Genomic DNA, 23,722 nt, shown 5'->3' with positions numbered 1-23,722 from the left:
ACTATTGGTCCACATTCCTTCCCCTTTTGTCTGTCTCACAATTGAGCAGCCAATGAGTCTTGCAAGTTTACAGAATGTTGTTCTGGGCCCTTTGTATGAGTCACAATTGTATTCATAGAAATAATTTAGCTGTCTGACAACTGCATTTTTCAATGTTTTTGGGGAAAATGAGTGATTTGTTGAAGAAACCTGCTTCTTACTTTTATTAATAAAATATTATTTTCATATTCTTTTTCACCATCATTTTAAACTAACAACCCACTTGTAATTTTTATCACTAAATGAAAACTTGTGATTGACAGAGGAGAAAATACACACAAGCTTACTGTACATATGAGATGTATTCACAGTAGCTACCACAAATTATGTTTATTATATTCAGTACTCTCTTTTCAGTACAATAAATAATAATGTCGACATTGTGGATAGGTTCACAAAAAACAAAATGTAACCACTAACCCTGCCAGGCAGAAAACTAGCACCAAAGAAGACAAAAGAGCAGAGAGAATGAGCCACTTTAACTTAACGACTGTTGCCCCCTCAGACCACATTGACTGGGGTAGAAGTGATTGTCAGGATGCTGATGCTTTTCTGCATAGCCTGATTTTCTTGAGTTTTTCCTGCTTGGCTGTCTCGCCCTCCAAGCTCAATAACTCAGATATCCTATGAAGAAAGGAGCGCGAAGCCCCCATCAATGGGTCTGGGTAAGACTGACCTATGCCCAATCGAGAAAGTACAGGGGGAAAGGTGTTAATTGTGGGAATAAAAAGAGGATAATTGTGCTATTTATGTATCAAGACCATTTTTTTAGGATTCATGGCATTAATATTGAGATTTAAAAATAAATATGGAACTGGATTTTAATGGTTTATGTGGGGTTGCAGTTGCTCAGCTAGAAAGACTTGGTATTTGGGGAATTTGAAAAGGTAGGTTGCGGGTGAAAAACTGCAGCAGAGGACGGAATATGGCAATACATTGTAATAGTATACAAATTTTCTTTTGGACTAATAAGGTAACTTGAGGCAAAGTATATACCATATCTTCTAATTTAAAAGCTGCATGAGGGTACATACCAACTTAAGGCTTCACTTCATTTCTAATACTTACGAGTTCCAGTCAGATTATGCTTACTTTTCAGATTTAGTAGATTGCATGATGTATAATTCACTTTGGCCCTGTAGAGATGCACAACAGACATGAGAGTATTGAATGGAAAGAAATCTACGAGTCTAATTTCTTATACAAAATAATGCAAATATAATAAAAAAATGAAACAACCAGCCCCCTCAAATACCTGCTGGTTTTGCAGTTCTGCAACTGGTAGGTGTTCAAGCCTCGAAGAAATAATGTGGACGGTAACATGGCCTTTGGACTCAGTTTGGGTTTGCATCTCTCAGAGTAGCTATGGAGAATACCCCAAAAAGAGGGACAATTCAATAAGACCTGTAAAGAGTTATCATTAAAAAAATTAAAAGTAATGACAGAAATGCACTAAGTATTTCCTCAACTGGAGAAAAGGGATGTGAATAGTATAGGTATCTGGCTTTTCCCCCCTCCTACACATTGTAAATGAGGGTCAATATCATAAGGCATTAATTCATCCAGTAATGGTTGTTTCCTTACCGCAAAGCAGAAAATAACCAACAAATAGTGAATGTTACTTTGCCGACATCTACTGGTGAAAAAGAGTATAGCAAGTCTTGTGCACATAAGGCATACCCAGGATTCAGTAATCATTTTTTTAGTTACAAATGCAATATGTATATGGATATCATGCAGCGGGCTGAGGTTTTCCAACCTAAAGGTGAATGGTCTTCTCCGCACATGGCTGGATAAAAGCATGTCGGAAAGGCCAATGAGCTGCTTCTCCCCTTCTTGGTGCACGTGGCCATATCTTTGTGGAGGAGTGACATTTTTCTTCTGTATTCCATCGCCTGAAAAAAAAAGTCTTTATAAAGCTCAGACATTGCGAATTTCAGCTTTTACTGTCAGGGAACCTTACCTAGATGGGGTGACTACCTCCACCTGGTGTTATAGCTGATAACTTTAACAATGTTGTTGGCTAAATTGAAGGTTCTTGTGAGGGCTATATACAATATTATTCATCATTTACTGCAAGCCAATAACAACTGAAGAGGGTGCCAATATTCAGATATCTATTACAGCCTGTGAATCTTACGATGACAGCGCTGTATATTGGAGGTGGTATTATTATATAGGACGCCATTCATAGTGGAAAAGCCTGTACATACATCACTATTTGGCAAAAGCGCACCACATTGGTTAGACTATTCATTATAAACAGCATCAATAATTGTGCAGTAGCCATTGTCAATGTGATCAGTACAGTTAGTTTACTCGAAAGTGATCAATAAAGAATATATCGGACTATTTTGACACCATGGAGTACCATTTAAGTACCGGACACAAGTTCCCAGTACAGAATTGATCGGTGCCCAAAACGTAATATTAGGTCGCAATCGACGTTTTCGGTCGTAACAAACGATGGCATGTTTACGTGCGTACGAAACACGGCTGTTGGCTCACCATTCAAAGATTGAATCGATGCTAACGTCCGTGCTGTTCTCAAAGGTGGTCGCCTCGAGGGGGCTCCAATTTGTAACGGGCCGTACGTCTGAGATGGACGACTGATCCCGGTGCCACGATGGTCGAAATTAAGGCGTCCATTCCGTTGGAAAGTTTCCGGGGTTGGCAACGTCATATTGAACGTAGAACACTGAAGACCAGAGGAACTTGACACTGTGGCAACGCATTGCACCGGGTTACTATGGTAGCATAGCCTGCCTGATGCGGCATCTACATTACATTATAGGGAATTAGACAGTGTAAATGCCAAAAAGTAAACATGGCTCATTAATATTTATATATATTAATATCATATGTTCACCAGAGCTGTAGAGACGGACAACATTGTATTTCACAGCATTAAAAGTGATCCTGAACAGTTTTGAGAATTCTGGCTGGCCAACAAGATTTGCAAAGTGAGGAAAAACAGGTAAACAGTGTTTTTTTCCCCCAGTTTTTATTTGTTTTTTTTTGTCTTGTACAAACCTGCAAAGGAAACAAAAAAATGTTTAGTAAGTAGTTTTCACAGTCATATTTAGTGTCTTCATACTTTGGTGGTTTCAGACAAAATTGGCTTATATTTTAGCTGGTTATCACCACAGTCGCTAAGACGGGGAAAAAAATTGTGCATCCTTAACCAGAGAATAACTTGAAGCTCTCCGAGTATTGCCTGCAACTTACGATTGAACTAGTTCATCCTTCGGATCATTCTGTTGATCTGATCCTCTCTGTTGCCAGCATCGCCTCCCTCCACAAAGTGAGTCGTCTTCTTGTTCATGCCGCCCCGAGGTGACGAGAGCTTAAAATGCCAGAGGAAGTTGTTGGCAGACTTGAAGTTCTTGCCAACGGTGTAAATCTCATGAATGAGATCCTCCATGCAGATAATGCCATATTTGCCTGCAGGTGAACATTTCACCACGTCAAATCCCACAACACTCGAGTTGTCGCTAGCTATGACCAATATGCAATTGGGATTAAAAAAAAGTTGTGGATTTCAGATAACATTTTGCAAAGGGCACTCTTAATTGGGTTTCAGACACAACTGGCTGAGTTATCATTTTTTCTCACCATTGTCGATAAGACGGGGAAAAAAGTGTGCATCATTAACCACAATAGTTTGAGCCCCAGACAGAATGAAGGGTTAAAGTAGTAGCTGTAAATTTGATTTGAAAAGGCAGGTGAGTGTGTGCATTACCAAGGCTTCGCTTCACCAAAATGTTGTCTGTGAGGGCAATACGCTGCTTCCTGATCCTGCCATGACCACGCTTGTAGATGAGCTCTCGCACGGATTTCAGGTTGGGATATCTGTGTTTTAAATATGTAAAGTTAGGGAATCAAGTAAAAAAAAAAAACACTAAAAAAATCTCACAGTAAAGCTTAGTGCATGGAAATGTGGGTTCAGACAAAACTGGCTAGTTTGAGTTTTTTTCACCATGGTCGATAAGACGGGGAAAAAAGTTCTGCATCATTACCACATTTCAAAGTGTTACTAAAAGGCCGCCAATTTTGAGCACTCGTGAAATTGTAGTGGCGGTTAACAAGTTTACAAATGGCAGGTAGCCAATTAACACAGACTTAAACTCATTTTGATTCTACTCACCCCCAAGCAATGTAAGGTTCTGCAATTCGCAGCATGTTGATGGAAGCTTTGTTAAGCTTAACAAAGACCCCGTTGAAGATTTGGCGGAGACGCATCAACTGCAGAACTTTGCGGACCTTCGGGCTGACTCCATTGATACTGCAAAGCACGACATGTTTCTTTAAGGATTACACCAATATGGGAAAACAGGATGGATGTTATTGGTTTGGGTGGTTTCAAAACAGTTTGGCTTAACACACAAGTTGTATCACCATAGTCGATCAGTCGGGGAAAGAGTTTCTATCATTAACCAGGAAGTAAAACCCAATAATATAGTTCTCGGCCTTGACATACCCCCTGATGCGGATGACAAATGCCAATTTGGGCTCTGCTGGCACATAGTAGTTTCCCACTTTGCGGGCAGTTCTTGAAAGACGAATCTCACGCCTGTACATCGATCTGTACTCCTTGAGGTACTTTTCGGCTCTCTTGTAGATGAGCTTTCTTTCAACTCTGCGGGCCTGCGGACATAAAGTTAGTGCCCAGCATTAGAAGTTGACTGTATTGATAGCACGTGAAAATCTGCATCATTTACCTTTTTTTCTGCTAACAATTTCTTGACACGATGGGCCTTCCTGAGGGCGTAGGCCTTTCGCCTTTTCATAAGACTCTCAGGGACAGAAGGAAGCTTTTTCTCCTCAGATTTTTTTCCTGTAGGTTTTTTGCCCAAAGGCTTTTTTCCTGGAGTTTTTTTCTCCAAACCTTTTTTTCCCGGAGCTTTTTTCTCTGAACCTTTTTTTACCGGGGCTTTTTTCCCCGGAGCTTTTTTTCCCGGAGCCTTTTGCACTGGAGCCTTTTTCACCGGAGCTTTTTCCACCGGTGCTTTCTCCACCGGAGGTTTTTGTCCCGGAACATTTTTAGTTCTGTGGACAAATGACATTTCGATATCAGAGGGTAAGCTAAAGAAGCATGCACTTAAATTAGGTAACAATGACCGTCAACGTAGATTAGCTCATGCTAACTTACTACCATTACAAGCTAACCAACCTCGTTTGACCAAAATACAAAACGACTAGAATTTGGCGAACATTGTTCTTATATTTGACATAGTACGAATTACCTTTTCGTGTAAGACAATAATTTAAATCTAACTCTGGCGAACTTTTGCCACATATCGCATAATGACTGGGATATCAGCCATGTTGTACTATGCTACACGGTGAAGAGAGGCTTTACCATACTGCAATATTAAGACATCTATAATCAACAATACAAACAATGAGGCATTGTGCATAGACTAAAAACTCTATTCAAAGATTAAAAATAGTTATGATATGTATTTAAACGAATGATGGCTTCAGATTTGATTAGACTGAGGATACTCACTCTGCGTCCGCCATTGCGTCCACGGGGAAAGAGAAATTTCCTGATGCGCATGTGCAGGTTGTGGACTCGAGGACCCCATAATGCTGTCGTCCTATCTGCCTGATTCTTTTATGCTTTAAAAACGTTGTGGAGTTTTAACTTGTATTTTGCCGGATTTTGACTTTTAAAACTATGATTTTCTCGTTCTTCTCTCTGCAATAAATGTTTTAACAACGCCGTTACAATTCAAAAGCAAAAACCTTTTAAACTGATTTTTGCAAAGTAAATTAAATATTATCATTTTGAAAATCCGCAATATTGTGATTAGTTTAATTCATTTATTCATTTTTTAAACCGCTCATAAAGCTCGCTGGGGGTGCCGGAGCCTATCCCAGCTAACTGTCGACACTAGGCAGGGGACAAAGGGGACATTTAGAGTGTTCAAACAGGGTACCTTGATGTTTTTGGGATGTGGGAGGAAAACAGAGTACCCAGAGAAAACCCACACAATACCGGGGAGAACATGCAAACTCCACACAGTGAGGACCCACCTGGTCTCGAACTCTTGTCCCCAGAACTGTGATGCCGGCGAGCTAACCACTTACCTGATTAGGTAATAACCATGTAATGTAATCCCTCTTTATCAATTGTTATTCATTTGTTTTGTCGTTGTAATTTAAATAAAATTTGAATTTACAAATAATCATTCAAGAAATATCTTTCAGAGATAATACAGAGAAATTTTTAAAAATACCCCGGGACCATGACAAGGAAATGCAATGAATAATCTGGTACGTTTTATGAAAATGAATAATAACAAGCAATTCATGCTTTTTTCACCTGTGAAATAGACCGCACCATGGCAACTTCCATTGGTTTTCCGAAAGGAGGCGCTCTTACTTTATTTGAAAATCGTGGACTAAGAGCGTCTGTTTTAGGAGCGTTTACAGCCCCAATTTGCACATCCATAGCTTTGCCAACATTTTTGCTGATTACTTTCATATGAATTGGATTAATTTGTTAAACCATACAAGTGGATTTCTGTTTTACAATTCAATGTTATGTCTGTTTTGAATGGTGGAATTGTTTAAGTAGTAATGATTAAAAAATCTACACGCATGAACTTCCATTTTGAATTCGACGTCGTTGTTGCAAGTGATTATATTTATATAAGTATTTTTTATTCCGCCTTTTCAACAATTACGTACGCACAAAAACAGCCAGATTGAATTTTAATGATATTGCAAGACAACTTGACACAAATTGGGTTGCTTTCAGTAATTGGGAGCCCAACTCCTCAGAAATATGCCAATATTGTTAAATAATAATGATATGGGTAATAACAACACAAATATTTCTACTTACATCTTGGTGTGATCGATCCAATTTCACCCATCGCAACGTGGCCATTTCAATCGATCAAATTAGCGCATGTCAGACACCACTGAGATCCTATCAAAATGCACAAAAAGAAATGTTTACAATGATGTAAACTCGACATTTAACATTTTAGATAGATGAAAGAGACGGACAGAAATCAGCCTAATTGATGGCGGATAGATGAACTGAGCATCAGACCGATTGACAGAGGGATGAACGGATTGATGGACACAGTCAGAGACAAATAAATAGATTAGGATTACGATTATATTGATTTCCAGATGGATTAATAATCAATAAAAAAATAACAGATTGATTAATAGACACTTTGACAGCCAGGAAGTGTAACTGATATACTGCCGGGCAGCCAGACAGACGTTTCGTATTTAAAAAAAAGGCAAAACGAGTGATTCATAATTCATCAATTTCTTATCAAAATCAAAAATAGAAAAAAAAGTCACGTGATGAGTTGAGTCAAAGCTTTGCGTTTGCACCCCTGGTGAGTGAGTGAGTGCATTGTGCAAAGCAGACGCTTCATTGTGACTGGCGCTAAAAGACTCAGCCCGATTGGGTCCGGTGTTGATGGGAGGACTGAATAAATATCGAGCCCAGATGCGCTTCGGGATGAGACAGAGCCGAGAAGTCGAGTAGGAAGCCACTTTTGTAAGCTTAACGCGTGCATCCATCGCAACTTTGAACTCAACTTGTAGGCTACTCTTCGCACTTGTGCTTTCCTATCCTCGTCGAGGTCCGTGAAGTACCCGCCGTCTTCTCGGCTCCAGGTTGCGTAAAGAGTGGTCAAGATCGCGCCCGGTTTCCTCGTTTATTTTTTTTATTTTGATTTTTATTTGTCTAGTCCGCTTAGTTGTTCAAAATGATGATCATTATAGCGGAGTTTTTCGTAGTCATCCTGAAGGTTCTGTGGGCTTTTGTAACAGCCGGTACCAAGTGGGTAGTGCGGCCCAAGGAGAAGAGCGTTGCCGGACAGGTGTGCGTGATCACCGGGGCTGGAAGTGGCCTCGGGCGGCTCTTCGCCAAGGAGTTCGCCCGGCGGAGAGCCATCCTGGTGCTGTGGGACATTAACAGCCAAAGCAACGAGGAGACGGCAGAGATGGTGCGGCAGATTTATCACGAAGTGGACACGCCGACCTCCAAAGACGGTGAGTGGTGTTATTTAATAATTTCATACATAACACCATTTAAAAAAATACCTGAGACGCAATCACCAAGTGTAAAGATCCACGATCTTCTTGCATTTGCATTGGGAAACGCGTATTCCATTCATCTCTCCTAGAAATATGGACATGTTATGTAATCTAACCCCGCTGATATTTATGTATATACATTGATGCTGCAGACTGTGACGTGCGTGCGTTGTCTGTCATCCTTTGCGCTTCAACCAGCGGATTCAAGTTCAATGCAAAACTGTGCCGGAGCCAAGCAATCTTGAATTCTTCACTTTTACACTAGATGGCATGCCCCCTCTATTAGGGGAAAATCATTATTGGGATCATTAAATCACTGCAATTATAGTCTCGGGCGGCCCGACGGCTGAGTGGTTAACGTGTCGGACTCACAGAGGAGGACCTTGGTTAAAATCCAGGTTGGTGCACCTGTGTGGAGTCTGCATGTTCTCCCCGAGCCTGCGTGGGTTTTCTCCGGGTACTCCGGTTTCCTCCCACATTCCAAAGACATGCATGGTAGGCTGAGTGGACACTCTAAATTGCCCCTAGGTATGAGTGTGGGCATGAATGGGTGTTTGTCTCCTTATGCCCTGCGATTGGCTGGCCATCAATTCAGGGTGTCCCCTGCCTCTGGCCCGAAGTCAGCTGGGATAGGCTCCAGCACCCCCGCCACCCTAATGAGGATAAAGCAGTTAAGAAAATGAGATGAGAAATATAGTCACATGAAGCTTGTAATGTGTTCCACAATTAAACTGTTATGTTTCCAAGTAGTTTGAAATCAATGATTATTTGCTATGTATATCCTAGCACATGAAGAGAAGTACGTAAATGTCCAATTAAGCAGTTATGAATTCACACCAATAGGGAAATGCTTTTTCCTTAGCCCTGACAAAGGCCTGCAGAATTAATTAAATTAGTTTAGTACCAACAAACAAACTAGTCTCATCAGTATTTGATTGATCCACTTTGACTCCCTCAGGTGGCGTTGAGGAAGTGTCCCCATTCCAGCCCCAAGTGTACACGTATGTGTGCGACGTGGGCAAACGCGAGAGCGTGTACTCTACTGCTGAAAAGGTGCGTCGAGAGGTGGGCGAGGTGGACATACTCATCAATAATGCCGGCGTGGTGTCGGGCCACCACCTCCTGGAGTGTCCCGATGAACTGATTGAGCGTACCATGGTGGTCAACTGCCACGCACATTTCTGGGTGAGGTGATACAGCAGCCTGACGGAACGAAATGCACACACAAACAATTTACTTCATCAATATGCTCAGATTCCAAGCAAGCTTCTCAGTATTGTTCCCACATGACATGCATGCCTACAATTAATCTCATCCCACCCTCGGGCCAACTTGGAAAATCTGATTTGTGTTGGTCGCGAGTGTGTGTGTGGAGGGTAAGAAATCTTAATTTTCTCGTATTTTCACAACACCGCGAGAGAAAAATCATTGGCGATTTCTCATTTTGGGCCGTTGTAGTGAGAAGAGATGTTGCGCAAACTAATGTCGCTTTGTGTGTGCGCGCTGTCCAGATAGAAAAATTATAAGGGAAATCTACTTAGTGTGTGAAAATGTCATATTTCACCATATTGATCTGATAATTATCCATATTTTAAGTCCAGTTCGAAAAAGCTATTTTGCCCAATCAGAGCTGACTTTGGGGCAAGACAAAATCCACCCTGGATTGTTCACAATGCAAACACAAGTTTTCTAGAATGACATTAAATCTATGATTAATGTGATTAAGTACTATTATAATTATACAAAAGTGTGTGTATTATTTGCCTTCCCGATGAAAGAAAGTCTTAATGAATAGCAACGGCCCTGAAGTAGAGGAGGTGATTCATTAAAAGTGCTGCATGAATATGTATTTGGAAGAGTGTGTATTAATAGGACTCTCAGTCCGAATTCATCACGCCGTTATTTGGGGTAGCGTGGCCACGTAGCCTTCTTTAAATCGCCGACTCCCAAGGTTAGAGTGCACACAATCCATTTGGCATGTGTCCGAAGCCCCATTCGTCTCTAAATGCATGGCATGGGGTCCCACAAAAACATGACAGCGGGTTTACAACTTGGTCATCACCTAAAAGGCACCCCTGGGTGAAGCAGGCCTGATTTAGGAAGCAGGAAATTATGTTTTACGAGCAAAGTCGTCATGCAAAGATGCTGATAATAACCTTTTTTTGTCCCCCGGGGCAGACCTATGATTTGTTTCTGTACTTGTCAGAAAGGAAGGAATGGGAAATATATTGTTAGAGAGTATGTGTGTGTGTATAATGTAGAGGGCAAGGGTTGGGGGCTCCAGTTCAGACCTTTATCCATGTGTTGTTGCACTGGCCTGACAGAGGCGCTAAGTGCGGTATTCGGTCGTTTGGTCCCCGGTCTTTTGGTCGCCGGTCTTTTGGTCGCCCGGAAGGTTATTGATAATTACCATTTAAATCGTTGCTCAAATTCCCTAAAAACAAACTGCGAATTACTATTTAGTCATACTTAATGCCCTATTAATTATTAGGCTAAAGAAAAGCTCAAAATTTCCCATAGTTTTATTGTGTTTTGTTGGAGAACTTATTAAGACCCTGACGGACGTAGCTTCTTAAAAGGGACTACGCATGTACATACAAACTCTTATACACTCACACGTCCGCTCAGTGAAACTGCTCAAGGCCATTGTTGGCTTTTATTGATACGTAGACCGTGTGGTTTTACCTTGTCTTGTCGCCGGTCTTTTGGTCGCCCGTTGTTTGGGTCCGGGCGACCAAAAGACCGGCGACCAAACGACCGCACACGGCTAAGTGCAGCTGCGAGGGAATCGTGGAGGCCAGTTTTGAATTCATCTGAAGATGCTTTGGTCATTTGTGACGATCTACCAATTCTCTGTCAGCGGAGATCTCAGCCTGGCCCGACCGCGTGTTCTTACTCGAAATTCTCAAAGATGTTTTTTTTTTTCTCCGAACGATACTCAGCAAGCGTGGCGGGAAAAGAGCAGGGCAAAGGACGCAAGCATCGAGCTGCGGGGTGGGTGAGATGAGAGGGTAATGGTAAGCTGCTATTGACCCACTTTATCTGACAATTGGTTTCTTGTCTGCGGATCCGCTTGACGAGATGCCAGGCGACAGGAGCCAAGTTCCGCAGGCTGCATTCCTGCTGTAGCCAGAGAATAGAGGCAGCCAGGCAGAAGGGTCCTACTTGACTGGTTTTATATGCCCCCCCTTCCCCTTTCGTCAGGCCCCGTGCACCTGTACGCCTCTGTAAAGCTAAATGTGGCTACTCTACTGGATACCTGCTCATGTCTCATGGATTGAAAAGAGCCAAGTTGTTTGAAAGAGCATAGCTTTCCACAAGAATGCTTTCATTGCTACAGGCTGTCTTCGGTTTATGAGAAGGTTCCGTCCTGAAATGCAGAGGTTGTAATATCTTTATGAAAAACATTCGTTGTCAATAAATGAAAAAAGAAAAGAAAAAAAAACGATCAAATGCCAAAGAAGAAATTTTGCGGTAACAGAGGGTGCCTTCATATGCGGTCTCATGACAAACTTTTGTGCCATTTGTGATGGAGAAATGTGCTATGATGGAATTTTTAGAAAGATCTAGGCCCTCCACTGTACATTGCTGATGATCCGATAGTGAAATACGGCTATTTTTGTAGTCAGATTTGGTCACAAGATCTGATACGATCTAGTAATTCAAGTGTTTTCGGTGCCCATCGTGCTTTTCGGCTGCTGTAAATCAAACCATTAGGCCACGTGTCAAACTGGTGGCCCGGGGGCCAAATCTGGCCCGCCGCATCATTTTATGTGGCCCGGGAAAGTAAATCATGAGTGCCGACTTTCTGTTTTAGGATCAAATTAAAATGAAGAGTATAGACGTATATTAAATTTCCTGATTTCCCCCCTTGTAAATCAATAATTGTAATTTTTTAAATCATTTTTTTCTGTGTTTTTAGTTCAAAAATCATTTTGTAAACTCTAAAAATATATTTAAAAAAAGCTAAAATAAACATTGTTTTAGATCTATAAAAAACGGAATATTCAGCGATTTTAATCCAGTTCTTTTAATCCATTTATAAAAAAAAATCTAAATGTTATATCTAAAATGGTCCGGCCCACGTGAAATCAAGTTGACGTTAAAGCGGGTATCAGTAGGGCTGACTTTAATACAAATAATATGATTTATCATTTACTGGTTAGTGGTTACTTTGTTTTTGGCATTTTTTTTACTGGTCCAAAAGAACACCTTGAAAAAAAAAAATCTGACTTCAATAACAACAAAAATCTGGACACCATTACTAAACATCAAGCGGTTGCCTACCAAGCAATACATTTGTGGACATTTTAAAACATAATGGTCCAAAACAATTGATGTCTTGCAAATTTTAGCATCCTTTAGTGGAGATAAAAATCACAAGGGTACATACGGTTAGCACAGCTTGAGTGCCTGTGCTGCAATTTTTTTGTATTCCTAAATTGCTTACTTGTGGGTGAGCTGACATTGAGTAAGAGATGGGGAGGGGGCTGGGGGTCCTCAACTGGTCACAAGACAAAGTGTAGACAAACACTCCTTCACACTCGTGTTTCCACCTACAGGCAATTAGGGTAGTGTTCAGAGCACAGGTCTTAAGCACAAATTATTGTATTCAATCATTTTGTTTGGCTGTTAAAAACATTCTCAAATTGATATCTTCATTACATCAATTCTGATTTGGGGGGGGGGGGGGGGTGGACGGGGACGGGGACGGGGGGAATCGACCCCATGTTTGATTTAAAACAACACATGAAAGTGGCCAAAATGGGATTTGAAAACATCATATTACATGTGAGTTGGTCTCTTCTGACCATGAAAATAACTTATTTGAGTCATTTAAAGGGGAAACAGATGTCGTTTCGGTCACTTGAAGCTGCGGTCTGATGCTTAGGTGACCTAAATCGGTTCTTATTGCCTTTAACTTGACTTGAGTGAGATTCTTTCAAGACGTTCAGAACAAGCAAAATCACATGGGATCTGATATTAATCAGCATCTGCCACACGTCTTGCAGCATCCAGACTGCATGCATACACACACCCACTGGCCCCCAATGGACGCCTCAAGCCACTAAGGCAGGAGTTGCTTTAATTCCGTCCCAGGCTAAAATGAAGTTAGCTGGCAATGCTCTTTCATTCACTTAATTGAATGTACGACAATCAACCAAATATGTTACTAATAAGAGTCTGCCACCACTGTTCCGCCTTGAGATCATTTAATTTATTAATGAACAATTAAATGAATCATTTTCTATCTACTTCCTGTGCTTCAGCTATAGTTCAGCTTTTTGTGAGTAATTTGTATAAAAAGGATGTACAATCCATAGTAATTATATGGCTTTGAATGTACAAAATCATTTTTTCAACATCCTTATAATGTAAAAGACCATTTGAAGCTTGAGTTGAAAACTGGCCCTAATATTACATGAAGAACAGTTCAAAGTATTTTTATAATCGACCGCATATATTACTCTGTAGATAGAACTTCTCTTCATGCCGCAGTGCGCTGAATTGATGAATTTTGCTTGCCACCCCCAGAAAAAAATATTAGTCCCGCGTGAGGTTTATTCATGCCGCAAGGCTCTCGCAACTACACACGTGATGTGTCAGGTTTGTTAACGCTGAGATTTAATGACCCAGCAGCATTATTATAAGTCACCACTGATAAATACAAAGCAGCAAAACAAAATTAAAATTATCAGAAGACAACAAACTAAATGTCATAACAAGCAATTAATAAAACATCTGGAACACTAATTGAAGAATGAACTTTGAAGGTTATTTAACATCTATAGCACCATAATGCATGCTGGGAGGCATGAAGTACTATTTGCAAAAAACACGGATTAAATCTGCAGTATTCCTTACCTGAAATTGAAGGTTTGGAAATGTTTTGTATTTATTTAAAAAGCATGGAAAGCTGGGCAAAAGTAGTGATGATAAAAGGAAGCTTTATAATGGTTCATTTTCTCTATAGCGCCATTTAGTAGTCTTTATATTTTGTGTTCCTTGAATAAGAACTTTTGCAAACCTGGTAACTGAGGCATACCGAATTGTGTTTGTGTCAGTTATCACATCAGGATTATTGTTTTTTTTAATTTATTTATTTAAATCTTGTCTGAATGTAGGATGTTCATTAGGGGTGACCAGTATTGTCTCTTAGACACTAAATAATTTTTAAAAAGAGTGAGATTTAGATTTTTTTTTCCTCACTCAGTATTTCAGGTTAAATTGTCTTTGTATTGGAATTGAGATGAATCGTTTACATTTTTTTTATTAATAGTTCCTGAATTGGACCATGGACAGTGAATATGAATTGAATTGTTTGAGTGAAAGATTCATACTCCTATTAATTCTAATGCTTAAAATGTAATCCGGCTAGCATTTGTTGGCGGATCAGAGCTGTTTTTCGCATGCGATGTAATCGAGCCTTTAATGTCTACAACAGGGGTGTCACACTCGGGTTGGTTTGCGGGCCGCTTTAACGTCAACTTGATTTCACGTGGGCCGGACCATTTTAGATATAGTATTTAGATATTTTTTTATAAATGGATTAAAAGAACTGGATTAAAAGCTCTGAATATTCAGTTTTTTATAGATCTAAAACAATGTTTATTTTAGCTTTTTTAATATATTTTTAGATTTTACAAAATGATTTTTGAACTAAAAGCACAGAAAAAAATGTTTAAAAATTACAATTTATCAGTAAAATCAGGAAATTTAATATACATCTATACTCTTCATTTTAATTTGATCCTAAAACAGAAATTCGGCACTCATGATTTACTTTCCCGGGCCACACAAAATGATGCGGCGGGCCAGATTTGGCCCCCAGGCCGCCACTTTGACACGTGGTCTACAATAAACCAACCATGAGATGCATTTCTTTAAAAAAGATCTAATCTAATTTGCTGCTTTAAATCCACTTTAGGATGAATTATTAATAAAAGCAAGACAGGTGCAGAGCCTTTGAAGTCTCTGATTCATGACGGCAGTTCAGATTCCAAAGGTTTTAGCAATTTTACATTTTTTGGGTGGAATGGAACAGTCGGTTATGCTTTTAGCAAAGGACTAGGTTTGAGGCACAATTTGTTCTGAATTGGAAATGGAAATAGTAGTGGAACCGTACGAGTTGGACCCGCCAGCGGTCCAATCAAATCCCCCCGTCTGCCGTCAGATCATCCGTCTCCTGCTTCATCCTGTTGTCCTACGAGAAGTCAGCCTAATTAAGAGGCCATCTGGCCCGACGCTGGTGGGGCCAATATTTTGTTCATATTCGTAGCGGTGAGGCGCTAATGCAACCTGACATCCCAGGTGCAAGAAGCTTTTGTGCGGACCCCCAGCGCTTCCCCTGCCGCAATTAGGTGGAGCGGCGGGGTAGGGGCCACCCCACGTAGGCCTGTGTCAGCGGGTAATTTAGCGGAACAAGGGAATGCCGAGGCCCAATTACGGCCGGCTCTGATGTAAGACACGAGCCCCCCGGTTGCCTTCACACATTTTGTGTCCGATAGGTCAGCAGGGGTCACGGCCGCATGCCGGGAGCTGCCATGAGAGGCGGGACAGGCGATTTTTAGCGAGCGGAGGAGCCTCACTTCTATCGTGTCAAGTTATGCTTCATCTGTCTGGAATTGCTCTATGCTTGCACAAAACAGATTTCTTAGTTTTAGAAATTGCCTGGGAATAATGTCACCTGTGGTTTGGTTTTAATTGAGTTTAAATACCAGTTGTTTGGAAGTTTATGTTTACTGTAACATGCAAAGTCTTGCCTGTTCCTAGAATTTTGCATTTAGCCGTAATCTTGGTCAATTTTGTTAATTAATTTGGTGTATATGTAAATATATGTTCTTTTTTTAACAGTAAACTGGCAGTGTATAAAAGATAGGGTACACGGTCGATTGGTCGCCGGTCTTTTGGTCGCCTGGAAGGTTATTGATAATTACCATTTAAATCGTTGCTCAAATTCCCTAAATACAAACTGCGAATTACTATTTAGTCATACTTAATGCCTTATTAATTATTAGGCTAAAGAAAAGCTCCAAATTTCCCGTACTTTTATTGTATTTTGTTGGAGAACTTGTTAAGACCCTGACTGACGTAGCTTCTTAAAGGGACAACGCATGTACATACAAACTCTTATACACTCACACATTGGCTCAGTGAAACTGCTCATGGCCATTGTTGGCTTTTATTGATGCGTAGACCGTGTTGTTTTACCTTGTTTTGCCGCCGGTCTTTAGGTCGTCGGTCTTATGGTCGCCCGTTGTCGCAGTCCGGGCGACCAAAAGACCGGCGACCAATCGACCGCACACGAAAGATAGTTGTACTGGAAAAAATGTTTTAACCTATTTATTGGAGTGGCAAAAGTTTATACCAAAGTATACTACATCAAAAAGGGGGAAAACTACATTGTAATTTTCAACAATCTCAGGTGGGTCTGGAACGTATCCTCTATGATAAAAGAGAGGCGCATTGGATTTTGTAATAAGTGTTCTGTGTGTTGGCCAGCATCAAGCAACATCTTGCCAGAGTAATCCATTCCCTGCTTACTGGTGGTTTACAGTGGGAGCGAAAAAAATTGGCTCTAGGTGCATCAGGACATATCTTAAGTTAATGCTTCATTTGCACGCAACATCCTCCCTCATCCGCAGCCATTCTGGCTGGCTCTCAAAGCAAACCCCCTCCCTTTTTTTGATTAGCGTCTTGTAATTTATAGCTTTGGAAAACGGCACGTCTCTGAAAGTGAGTCTAAAGCGAGTTTACCTGTACGGTACGCCATCCAAAACAGTGAAGTCTTCCTTTTTATTGCTTCCAAGTTTCATTACCTGGCAAATTGAGCCAAGACGTAAGCAGACGTGGCGTCTGGTCTGACGGGGCTTTAACAAGGCTTTCCCTCCCCCGCGCGGGGATTCACAAATGCACTATCTGGTACCTCGCTCCCTCTGGTTCTGTTTAAATAGAAGGTGCATTTCTCTGGCAAGACTCCATGCCATTAAACTGTAACCTTTTTTTTATATGAAGACAGACTTACTGGAAATGGAGTGGAATGCATTGTGTTCAGAGGATTTACTTTTAGGAGTTAATCCTCTTCTTGCTAACTTGTGCAAATGTATTCATTCTATCACCGTCAGAACTTTTGGTGATGTTTTTAGTGGGGAGAGACACAAGCAGGCCAGCTCACTTCCGTTTGGGGAATTAGCATGGCCCCCAACAAAAGGCTCGCTGGTTGTTTTTTGGACCCCCTGCCGGGAGTGTGATTGGTCAGTTCCTGTGATGGCCGTCACACGTCACACCTGCTGATTGGGTCTCGCCGGGTATCCCGGATTTACGTTGGCCCTCTTACGGACGATCGGTTGCCTGATCAAGCGCGTTTCTCACTATCATGTGCACACGTCAACACTGCATGCAAAACTATTAAAGATTGCGCATATGACACTTCAATTTCTTGATATTAAATGATTCCGTCCCAGCACTAACATTAAGTTGTCTTTTTGTTTGTTTGAAGCTAAACATTCCGTATTTTGCGGACTATAATTTGGACTTTTTATTTTTACAATGAGATAATATATATATATATATATATATATATATATATATATATATATATATATTCTAGGTGTGTCTTCTACTTCCAGAATTGCTGGAGTAGTTCCGAAGTGATATTAAAAATATGATTTTAATGATTATGTTGTGTTGTTTATTCTGTTTGAAGCTAAAACACTCCGTATTTTCTGGACTATAATTTGCACTTTTAATTTTTACAATGATATATATATATATATATATATATATATATATATATATATATATATATATATATATATATATATATATATATATATATATATATATATATATATATATGCACATATACACACACACACATATATATATACACACACACATTTATATATACATATACATATATATATATATATATATATATATATATACATATACATATACATATACATATATATATATATATATATATATATATATATATATATATATATATATATTCTAGGTGTCTTCTACTTCCAGAATTGCTGGAGTAGTTCCGAAGTGATATTAAAAATATGATTTTAATGATTATGTTGTGTTGTTTATTCTATGGATATCGGGATAATTGTAAATCTTACGCTAGCAGACGCGTATTGAGTTTGTTTTCCATTTTTTCTTATTACCATTAAGTACAGTGTAATGTTTGTTTTGCCTAAGATTCCCCTCCGAAAACACCACTCGTACTCAGGTTGCGTCGCAAAAATGTGGTAATCAGCGTTTGCGGAACTAAATAGCAAAGGATATTTCATCCTGGTGTTATTTGTCATCACTCAATGGGGAAACTGACACATTTATGGTGCATTGTGCCTTCTGCATTTTGTCTGATGGCCACCGGGAGGCAGGAATATTGTTCCCTTGTGATCTCGGGAATTACTTCAATTCAAAATATATATTTTTTCCCCATTAAATTAGTCAGGGATACAAGTTGTGAATGCAGACTGTAAGCGTGCATTGTGTAAGGTGTTGAGTTTTGTGATTGGCGTTGTCACCGGTTCTTTAGTTCTCGTTTCCACAATGGCCATCAGATCCGTGTGGGAAAATAACACATTGCTGTGGAACACACACATCACATACCTGCTTGTCCAGTGAATACCTGAAGGGCGGAGAAAGGGGTGCAGGGGGTGGGCTGACACCTCACACTCTTTTCTTTTCACACCTGTCACAAAGATACGGTCAACTTTTTCCACATTCCACACTTCATTTTCAATTCATTTTTATGCCTCGTATGAATTTAGACGCCTCTTTGTGCGTCACCATGGAGAAGGAGAGGGGGCGGGGGGGAGGCTGATCAAAGGGCTTTGGCACATCTGAACTAACTTCATTTTCCACTGTCCTCTCAGACCACCAAGGCGTTTCTCCCCAAGATGTTGGAGCTGAACCATGGCCACATTGTGACAGTTGCCAGCTCCTTGGGTTTGTTCAGCACAGCTGGAGTAGAGGTTAGTATCACAACACAGCGCATGAACATTCATGGTTCCCACCATCCCAGAAAAAGCTAAACAAAACACGATGCCTTTTACATCAAATCCAAGAAGACACTGGGCCCCCCGGCTCCTGCCACCCAGCACCCGTTAAATTAAGGGACACAGATGAGCATTAGGGAGCCTCTTATAGATTCTTCTACGGGCAGCAGTGGGGGTTGGCGGGGGGCCGAGGGGGGGCTCCACAATGAGTTGACAGCTCCCCAAGCGACAGAGACATCTTCATCTTGGCTCACTCGGTATTCATGTCACTGCAAATTTTCACAGAAAAAAATTGGCCTTTCATTCCTAAGTGAACTTTTTTTTTGCTCTCAATATGATTCTAAAATATCTTGCTACATGTAAATGTGTGTATATTAGGGGTGCCAAAAAAGATTATTTTCATTTTTAACGATACACCAGCTAGTTTTGCAATTAGGCGATTAATCAACGTTTGGAAAAATATTACGCTATGAATATTATGCAACTATGTTATTGTATTTGTATATATGTGTGTGTATATATATATATATAATATTTTTTTTCAGCAACACGCTTATTTATTTATATATTTATTCATGTATTTATTTATTAACTTACTTATTACCTATCTATTTATGTCTAAAATGCCTTTCCTATTTCTGCATCATCACCCTCTTGCTATTGTGACAACGAAATCTGTGATTAAAGTTATCCAATCCAATCCAATTTTTCGTTCCAAGGAAAAACAAGATAAAAGCAATATCTAATTCAGATTGGTTACAAAAATAATCCAGTTCTTTCATCAAGAACTACAAATAAAAAAATTAAAAAAAATTGCCCCTTTTTGAGAAAAAATAAAAACAAAAACAACAAACATAAGAATGTTTTATTTTAAATGTATTTTAGCTAAATAGTTGTAATGAAAAAATACAATATATAATTAAAAATGCATGAATCAGTGGAAAAATAAAAAATATAGTTCTAGTATAAATTAATGTATGCTATCATGCATCTAAAAATAAGTCTTTGGAAGGATTTTTAGGCCAACAATAACAATCAAAATAGTTGATTAGTTTTATAACTGATTAGTTTATTCAATTAGTACTTGTAGCGGTAACATTTTAGGTCCAGTGAACAGGTCCACATTCACTAAACAGCCTTTCAAAAAAAAAAAAAAAGACATTTTCTCCCACACCAAACTGTCTAATGATCTGGCAAAGCATGCTAATGAAGCCCCCTGCTGGGTACGTCTGTGCCTTTACTTTGGGGCAAACTGACAGAGGTTATTTTTTCCTTTCAGGATTACTGTGCCAGTAAATTTGGCGCTATCGGCTTCCACGAGTCTCTGAGCCACGAGTTGAAGGCCTCGGAAAAGGACGGCATCAACATGACCCTGGTGTGTCCTTACCTGGTGGACACGGGCATGTTCAAAGGCTGCAGAATAAGGCGAGTTTTTTTGTGTTTGTGGGGTTTTTCGGATCACCTGGCAAGAGTTTGCGGTCTCTTGATTTTCACCCTATAAAAGTGCCTGACGAATAGCGTCTGATCTTCAAAGTAGCGGTTGGAGTTGCCGCTTTTGTGCAGTCTAGTTGGTGAAAAAGTCAGCAACCTTTTCCCAGGAGAACCTTGCCAATAAGTGCACCTGGTCCAAGAAGCTCCGCCCACCATCCTTTGTATAAGACATTTTGAATTTGATACTTCCATTTGAAATATTGTGTGCATGGTTTAAAATTCTAGAATTTCAATCAACCCCACCCAAAACTGTAAAAAAAAAGTGGCGAGGTGTTAAACTACATTTACAAAGTGTTTAATTACATTTCAAGTGTGTTGAAAGGTCCAACTATTTTAAAAGGAAGTTTTTATCACAGAACTTATTGTGGGTATACATAAAAAGTGGACGAGTGGTTAGCACGTTGGCCTCACAGCTCTGGGTTCCTGGTTTCAAATCCAGGTCAGGCCACCTGTGTGGAGTTTGCATGTCCACCACGGGCCTACGTGGGTTTTCTACGGGTACTCCGGTTTCCTCCCACATTCATAAAACATGCATGGTAGGCTGATTGGACACTAAATTGCCCCTGGTTATGGGCTGGCCACCGATTCAGGGTGTCCCCCGCCTCTGGCCCGAAGTCAGCTGAGATAGGCTCCAGCACCCCCCATGACCCTAGTGAGGATAAAGCGGTTCCGAAAATGAATGAATACATTTGTAAAAAATAACATTTGCACACAGGAAGGAGATTGAACCGTTTCTGCCACCATTGAAGCCCGAGTTTTGCGTCAAGCAAGCCATGCGCGCCATTCTCACAGACCAGCCCATGATCTGCACGCCTCGCATCGTCTATATGGTCAACTTTATGAAAAGGTGAGGCAAGATCCTTCAATCCTAAATCCGAACATCACCGCTAACGGCGCTAATTTGCTTCGCAGCATCCTGCCTTTCGAGGCCATCGTGTGCATGTACCGTTTCCTCGGAGCCGACAAGTGCATGTACCCCTTCCTGGCGCAGCGAAAGGAAGCCATGAACAACAACGAGGCAAAGAACGGGATCTAGGTGGCGCCGATCGCAACACGGATGGGGGGGCACATCATCCCACAAGCACGAGGAGACGACCACTGATTGGGGGAGGGGGGCGGGGGGGTTATGGGATGAAAGACTGAACCTGGGCTGGTGCACTTGCATTGAGCAAATGCAAAAGTTTACCATATTGTTCCTCTGGAACAAAGAAAGCTGTGTACTACACAATGGATTTATTTGTCGTTTTTGTGTGCGTTTTTTTAAGGAGACATCTATATATACTGTGTCACTAGTTTTGAAACAGTATCCAATAATTAACTATTTAGTCAGCAGCCTTACGTAGTGTCATTGTGGAAATATACAGTATGTTACTGTACAGACAGTAAAACAACAAACCTTTCTTCACTTTATTTTGTAGACCTGCACTGTAATTTCTTAAGCTTTCTCTACACTGCCAACTCAGAAATACTCTAATGATTAAGTTACGTATATTTTGAAGAAAAAAAATCCCATTTATAAAATGACTGCGTCACTTCTCGAATGGAGAATGTATCTGTTCAAGATGGCATCATTGTATCTGTTACCAGGCGATCGCTGGAGGGAAATGTATGAAAATATTTCTTTCTTTTTTTCACCCCCTCTAAAAAAAAAAAGTAACACTGTGCTGTCAGTTTGTCCAGTTGAAAGTGTGTTGCAAATGTTGTGAGTAGCCCAGTAACCCAAATGACTGTCTCCCTATACTGTGTGTCATGTATGGATATCTGCAATATGGGGGACACACCGTTTTAAAAGACATTCCAATAGGTGTCAGTCACAGTGATGAGCCTCAATTCTCTACCTCTTTGTTATTTTGCCTTTTTATTTTTATTTTCCTGAAGACTGCTCCACGGCAAAGCAAAGTGTGATTCCGATGTTTAGTGTCTCTACCTAACTTAAATTAATAAAGTGATTTAGATTATTATGACGTGGTGTTTTGATACTCCTCTTTCATTATATAGCGATCATGTGTGCTTCCTCAGAATGGCGTGACTCACCTGCAGTAATGGTCTTCTCAGTTTCGCTTTTGTTGAGGTGTTCTCCACCAGTGAGTCAACTTTGGCTGTTGTCCTCTCATGTCTTTTGTGAGCAGACACAAAAATAGGGAACGATTTTGACTAGAAAATCAGTTGGTTGGCATTTAATATCTGCAGGTAGGCCAAACTGTAAAATAAAATACAATGCCATGAAAATCCAATTAAATTTAATATATCTTTTTGTTTAGAATCATCATACAAATGTAAATGTCATGAAAAGATCACTCAGGCAAACAAACACTGTTTCAATGACAATATCATTAGCTTAGGGAAAATATTCAACGTCCCCTGTGCGGAAGTAAAAATAAAATAATTACACAGATAAATAATAAAATAACCTAAGAATGTTACCATTCAACATTCTAAGTATGAAAGTTTTACACACTGGTTTATTAGCAAGTACACTGAGACTTATCACACTTGAGCCTGCAGATTACTTCTAGACCTGTTCATGAAGAAATCTCAAATGTGGTCAGACAACATCAGATGTCTAAAAGCCTCATCAAAATGCTACGGTCGAAAGAATTTCAATAATAGATGAGGGAAAAAAAGGATGACATAAAAAAATTCTGCTTTTAAATTAAATGAAGGCACTGACAGTACAATTTTTCACTCACCTCCTTCTAAATATGGGTTTATTTACATCTCTTTACATGCCCAATAATTGTTTTATGACTATAAGTGAGGGTGTTCTCGGCTTTTCTCAGTGGTGTGCCGTCAGGGCCTTCTCTGCTGGCCTAAGGAAGATCTGAATCATATATTATATTTTGTCCATCAATACTTATGAAATAATTCCAAATGGTCTGTTAGCTTCCTTTCATTGCTTTCCCGCTGGTTGCACTGCTTCCAGATGTGTGTTTTCATATTGAAGCATTTAACCAATCACATTTCAGCCACTACTTGTTGCCAGGGTCAGAAATCTGCCTCATGGCCTTTACAATCAGTTCTGCAGGCTCTGCTGCAATAAACAAGCGTCGATAAGACTGTTGCTTAACAAATCACAAGGCCTTCTCGCAGGCGTA

At 40.2% G+C, this 23,722-nt stretch overlaps 3 protein-coding genes, 1 long non-coding RNA gene and 3 other non-coding genes across 9 annotated transcripts; 1 reads left to right on the top strand and 6 right to left on the bottom strand.

The window, feature by feature from the left end:
- Positions 1 to 186: 186 nt before the first annotated feature.
- c17h8orf89 (chromosome 17 C8orf89 homolog) lies at positions 187 to 3,048 on the bottom strand. Of its 2 annotated transcripts, XM_077624584.1 has the most exons (6): positions 2,909 to 3,048; positions 2,548 to 2,817; positions 1,799 to 1,934; positions 1,295 to 1,402; positions 1,132 to 1,175; positions 187 to 715 (listed from the first exon to the last, which is right to left on the bottom strand). In XM_077624584.1, exons 2-6 carry the CDS (start codon positions 2,720 to 2,722, stop codon positions 573 to 575), a joined length of 606 nt encoding a protein of 201 aa, XP_077480710.1. In that variant the 5' UTR covers positions 2,723 to 2,817; positions 2,909 to 3,048; the 3' UTR covers positions 187 to 572. The 2 variants fall into 2 exon arrangements, with proteins under 2 accessions (XP_077480710.1, XP_077480709.1); XM_077624583.1 differs by lacking the exon at positions 2,909 to 3,048 and having other exon boundaries at positions 2,548 to 2,722.
- rpl7 (ribosomal protein L7) lies at positions 2,879 to 5,621 on the bottom strand. 2 transcript variants are annotated; one of them, XM_077624582.1, is made up of 7 exons: positions 5,552 to 5,621; positions 4,761 to 5,088; positions 4,520 to 4,686; positions 4,187 to 4,324; positions 3,782 to 3,891; positions 3,268 to 3,483; positions 2,879 to 3,072 (listed from the first exon to the last, which is right to left on the bottom strand). In XM_077624582.1, the coding sequence occupies exons 1-6, from the start codon at positions 5,563 to 5,565 to the stop codon at positions 3,275 to 3,277; spliced, it is 966 nt and encodes a 321-aa protein (XP_077480708.1). In that variant the 5' UTR covers positions 5,566 to 5,621; the 3' UTR covers positions 2,879 to 3,072; positions 3,268 to 3,274. The 2 variants fall into 2 exon arrangements, with proteins under 2 accessions (XP_077480708.1, XP_077480707.1); XM_077624581.1 differs by lacking the exon at positions 5,552 to 5,621 and adding an exon at positions 5,286 to 5,353.
- Positions 3,138 to 3,230, bottom strand: LOC144092159 (small nucleolar SNORD12/SNORD106). The gene has a single exon (XR_013305990.1). It is a non-coding gene; the product is annotated as a small nucleolar SNORD12/SNORD106 (small nucleolar RNA).
- LOC144092165 (small nucleolar SNORD12/SNORD106) lies at positions 3,611 to 3,700 on the bottom strand. The gene has a single exon (XR_013305996.1). It is a non-coding gene; the product is annotated as a small nucleolar SNORD12/SNORD106 (small nucleolar RNA).
- On the bottom strand, positions 3,975 to 4,065 carry LOC144092164 (small nucleolar SNORD12/SNORD106). Its single transcript, XR_013305995.1, has one exon. It is a non-coding gene; the product is annotated as a small nucleolar SNORD12/SNORD106 (small nucleolar RNA).
- Positions 5,622 to 7,431: 1,810 nt separating the features above from the next.
- On the top strand, positions 7,432 to 22,591 carry rdh10a (retinol dehydrogenase 10a). The gene is given in 6 exon segments (XM_077624291.1): positions 7,432 to 8,070; positions 9,044 to 9,300; positions 19,014 to 19,112; positions 20,416 to 20,561; positions 21,343 to 21,474; positions 21,540 to 22,591. Coding segments are annotated over 6 exon segments (1,044 nt in total). The 5' UTR covers positions 7,432 to 7,784; the 3' UTR covers positions 21,664 to 22,591.
- LOC144091714 (uncharacterized) lies at positions 9,117 to 19,476 on the bottom strand. The gene is made up of 4 exons (XR_013305829.1): positions 18,748 to 19,476; positions 12,566 to 12,671; positions 11,375 to 11,485; positions 9,117 to 9,318 (listed from the first exon to the last, which is right to left on the bottom strand). It is a non-coding gene; the product is annotated as an uncharacterized LOC144091714 (long non-coding RNA).
- Positions 22,592 to 23,722: the final 1,131 nt, after the last annotated feature.

This window comes from Stigmatopora argus, chromosome 17 (genome assembly GCF_051989625.1).
Source record: "Stigmatopora argus isolate UIUO_Sarg chromosome 17, RoL_Sarg_1.0, whole genome shotgun sequence".
Classification (NCBI taxonomy): domain Eukaryota; kingdom Metazoa; phylum Chordata; class Actinopteri; order Syngnathiformes; family Syngnathidae; genus Stigmatopora; species Stigmatopora argus.
This window is presented reverse-complemented; position numbering and strand designations above follow the sequence as displayed.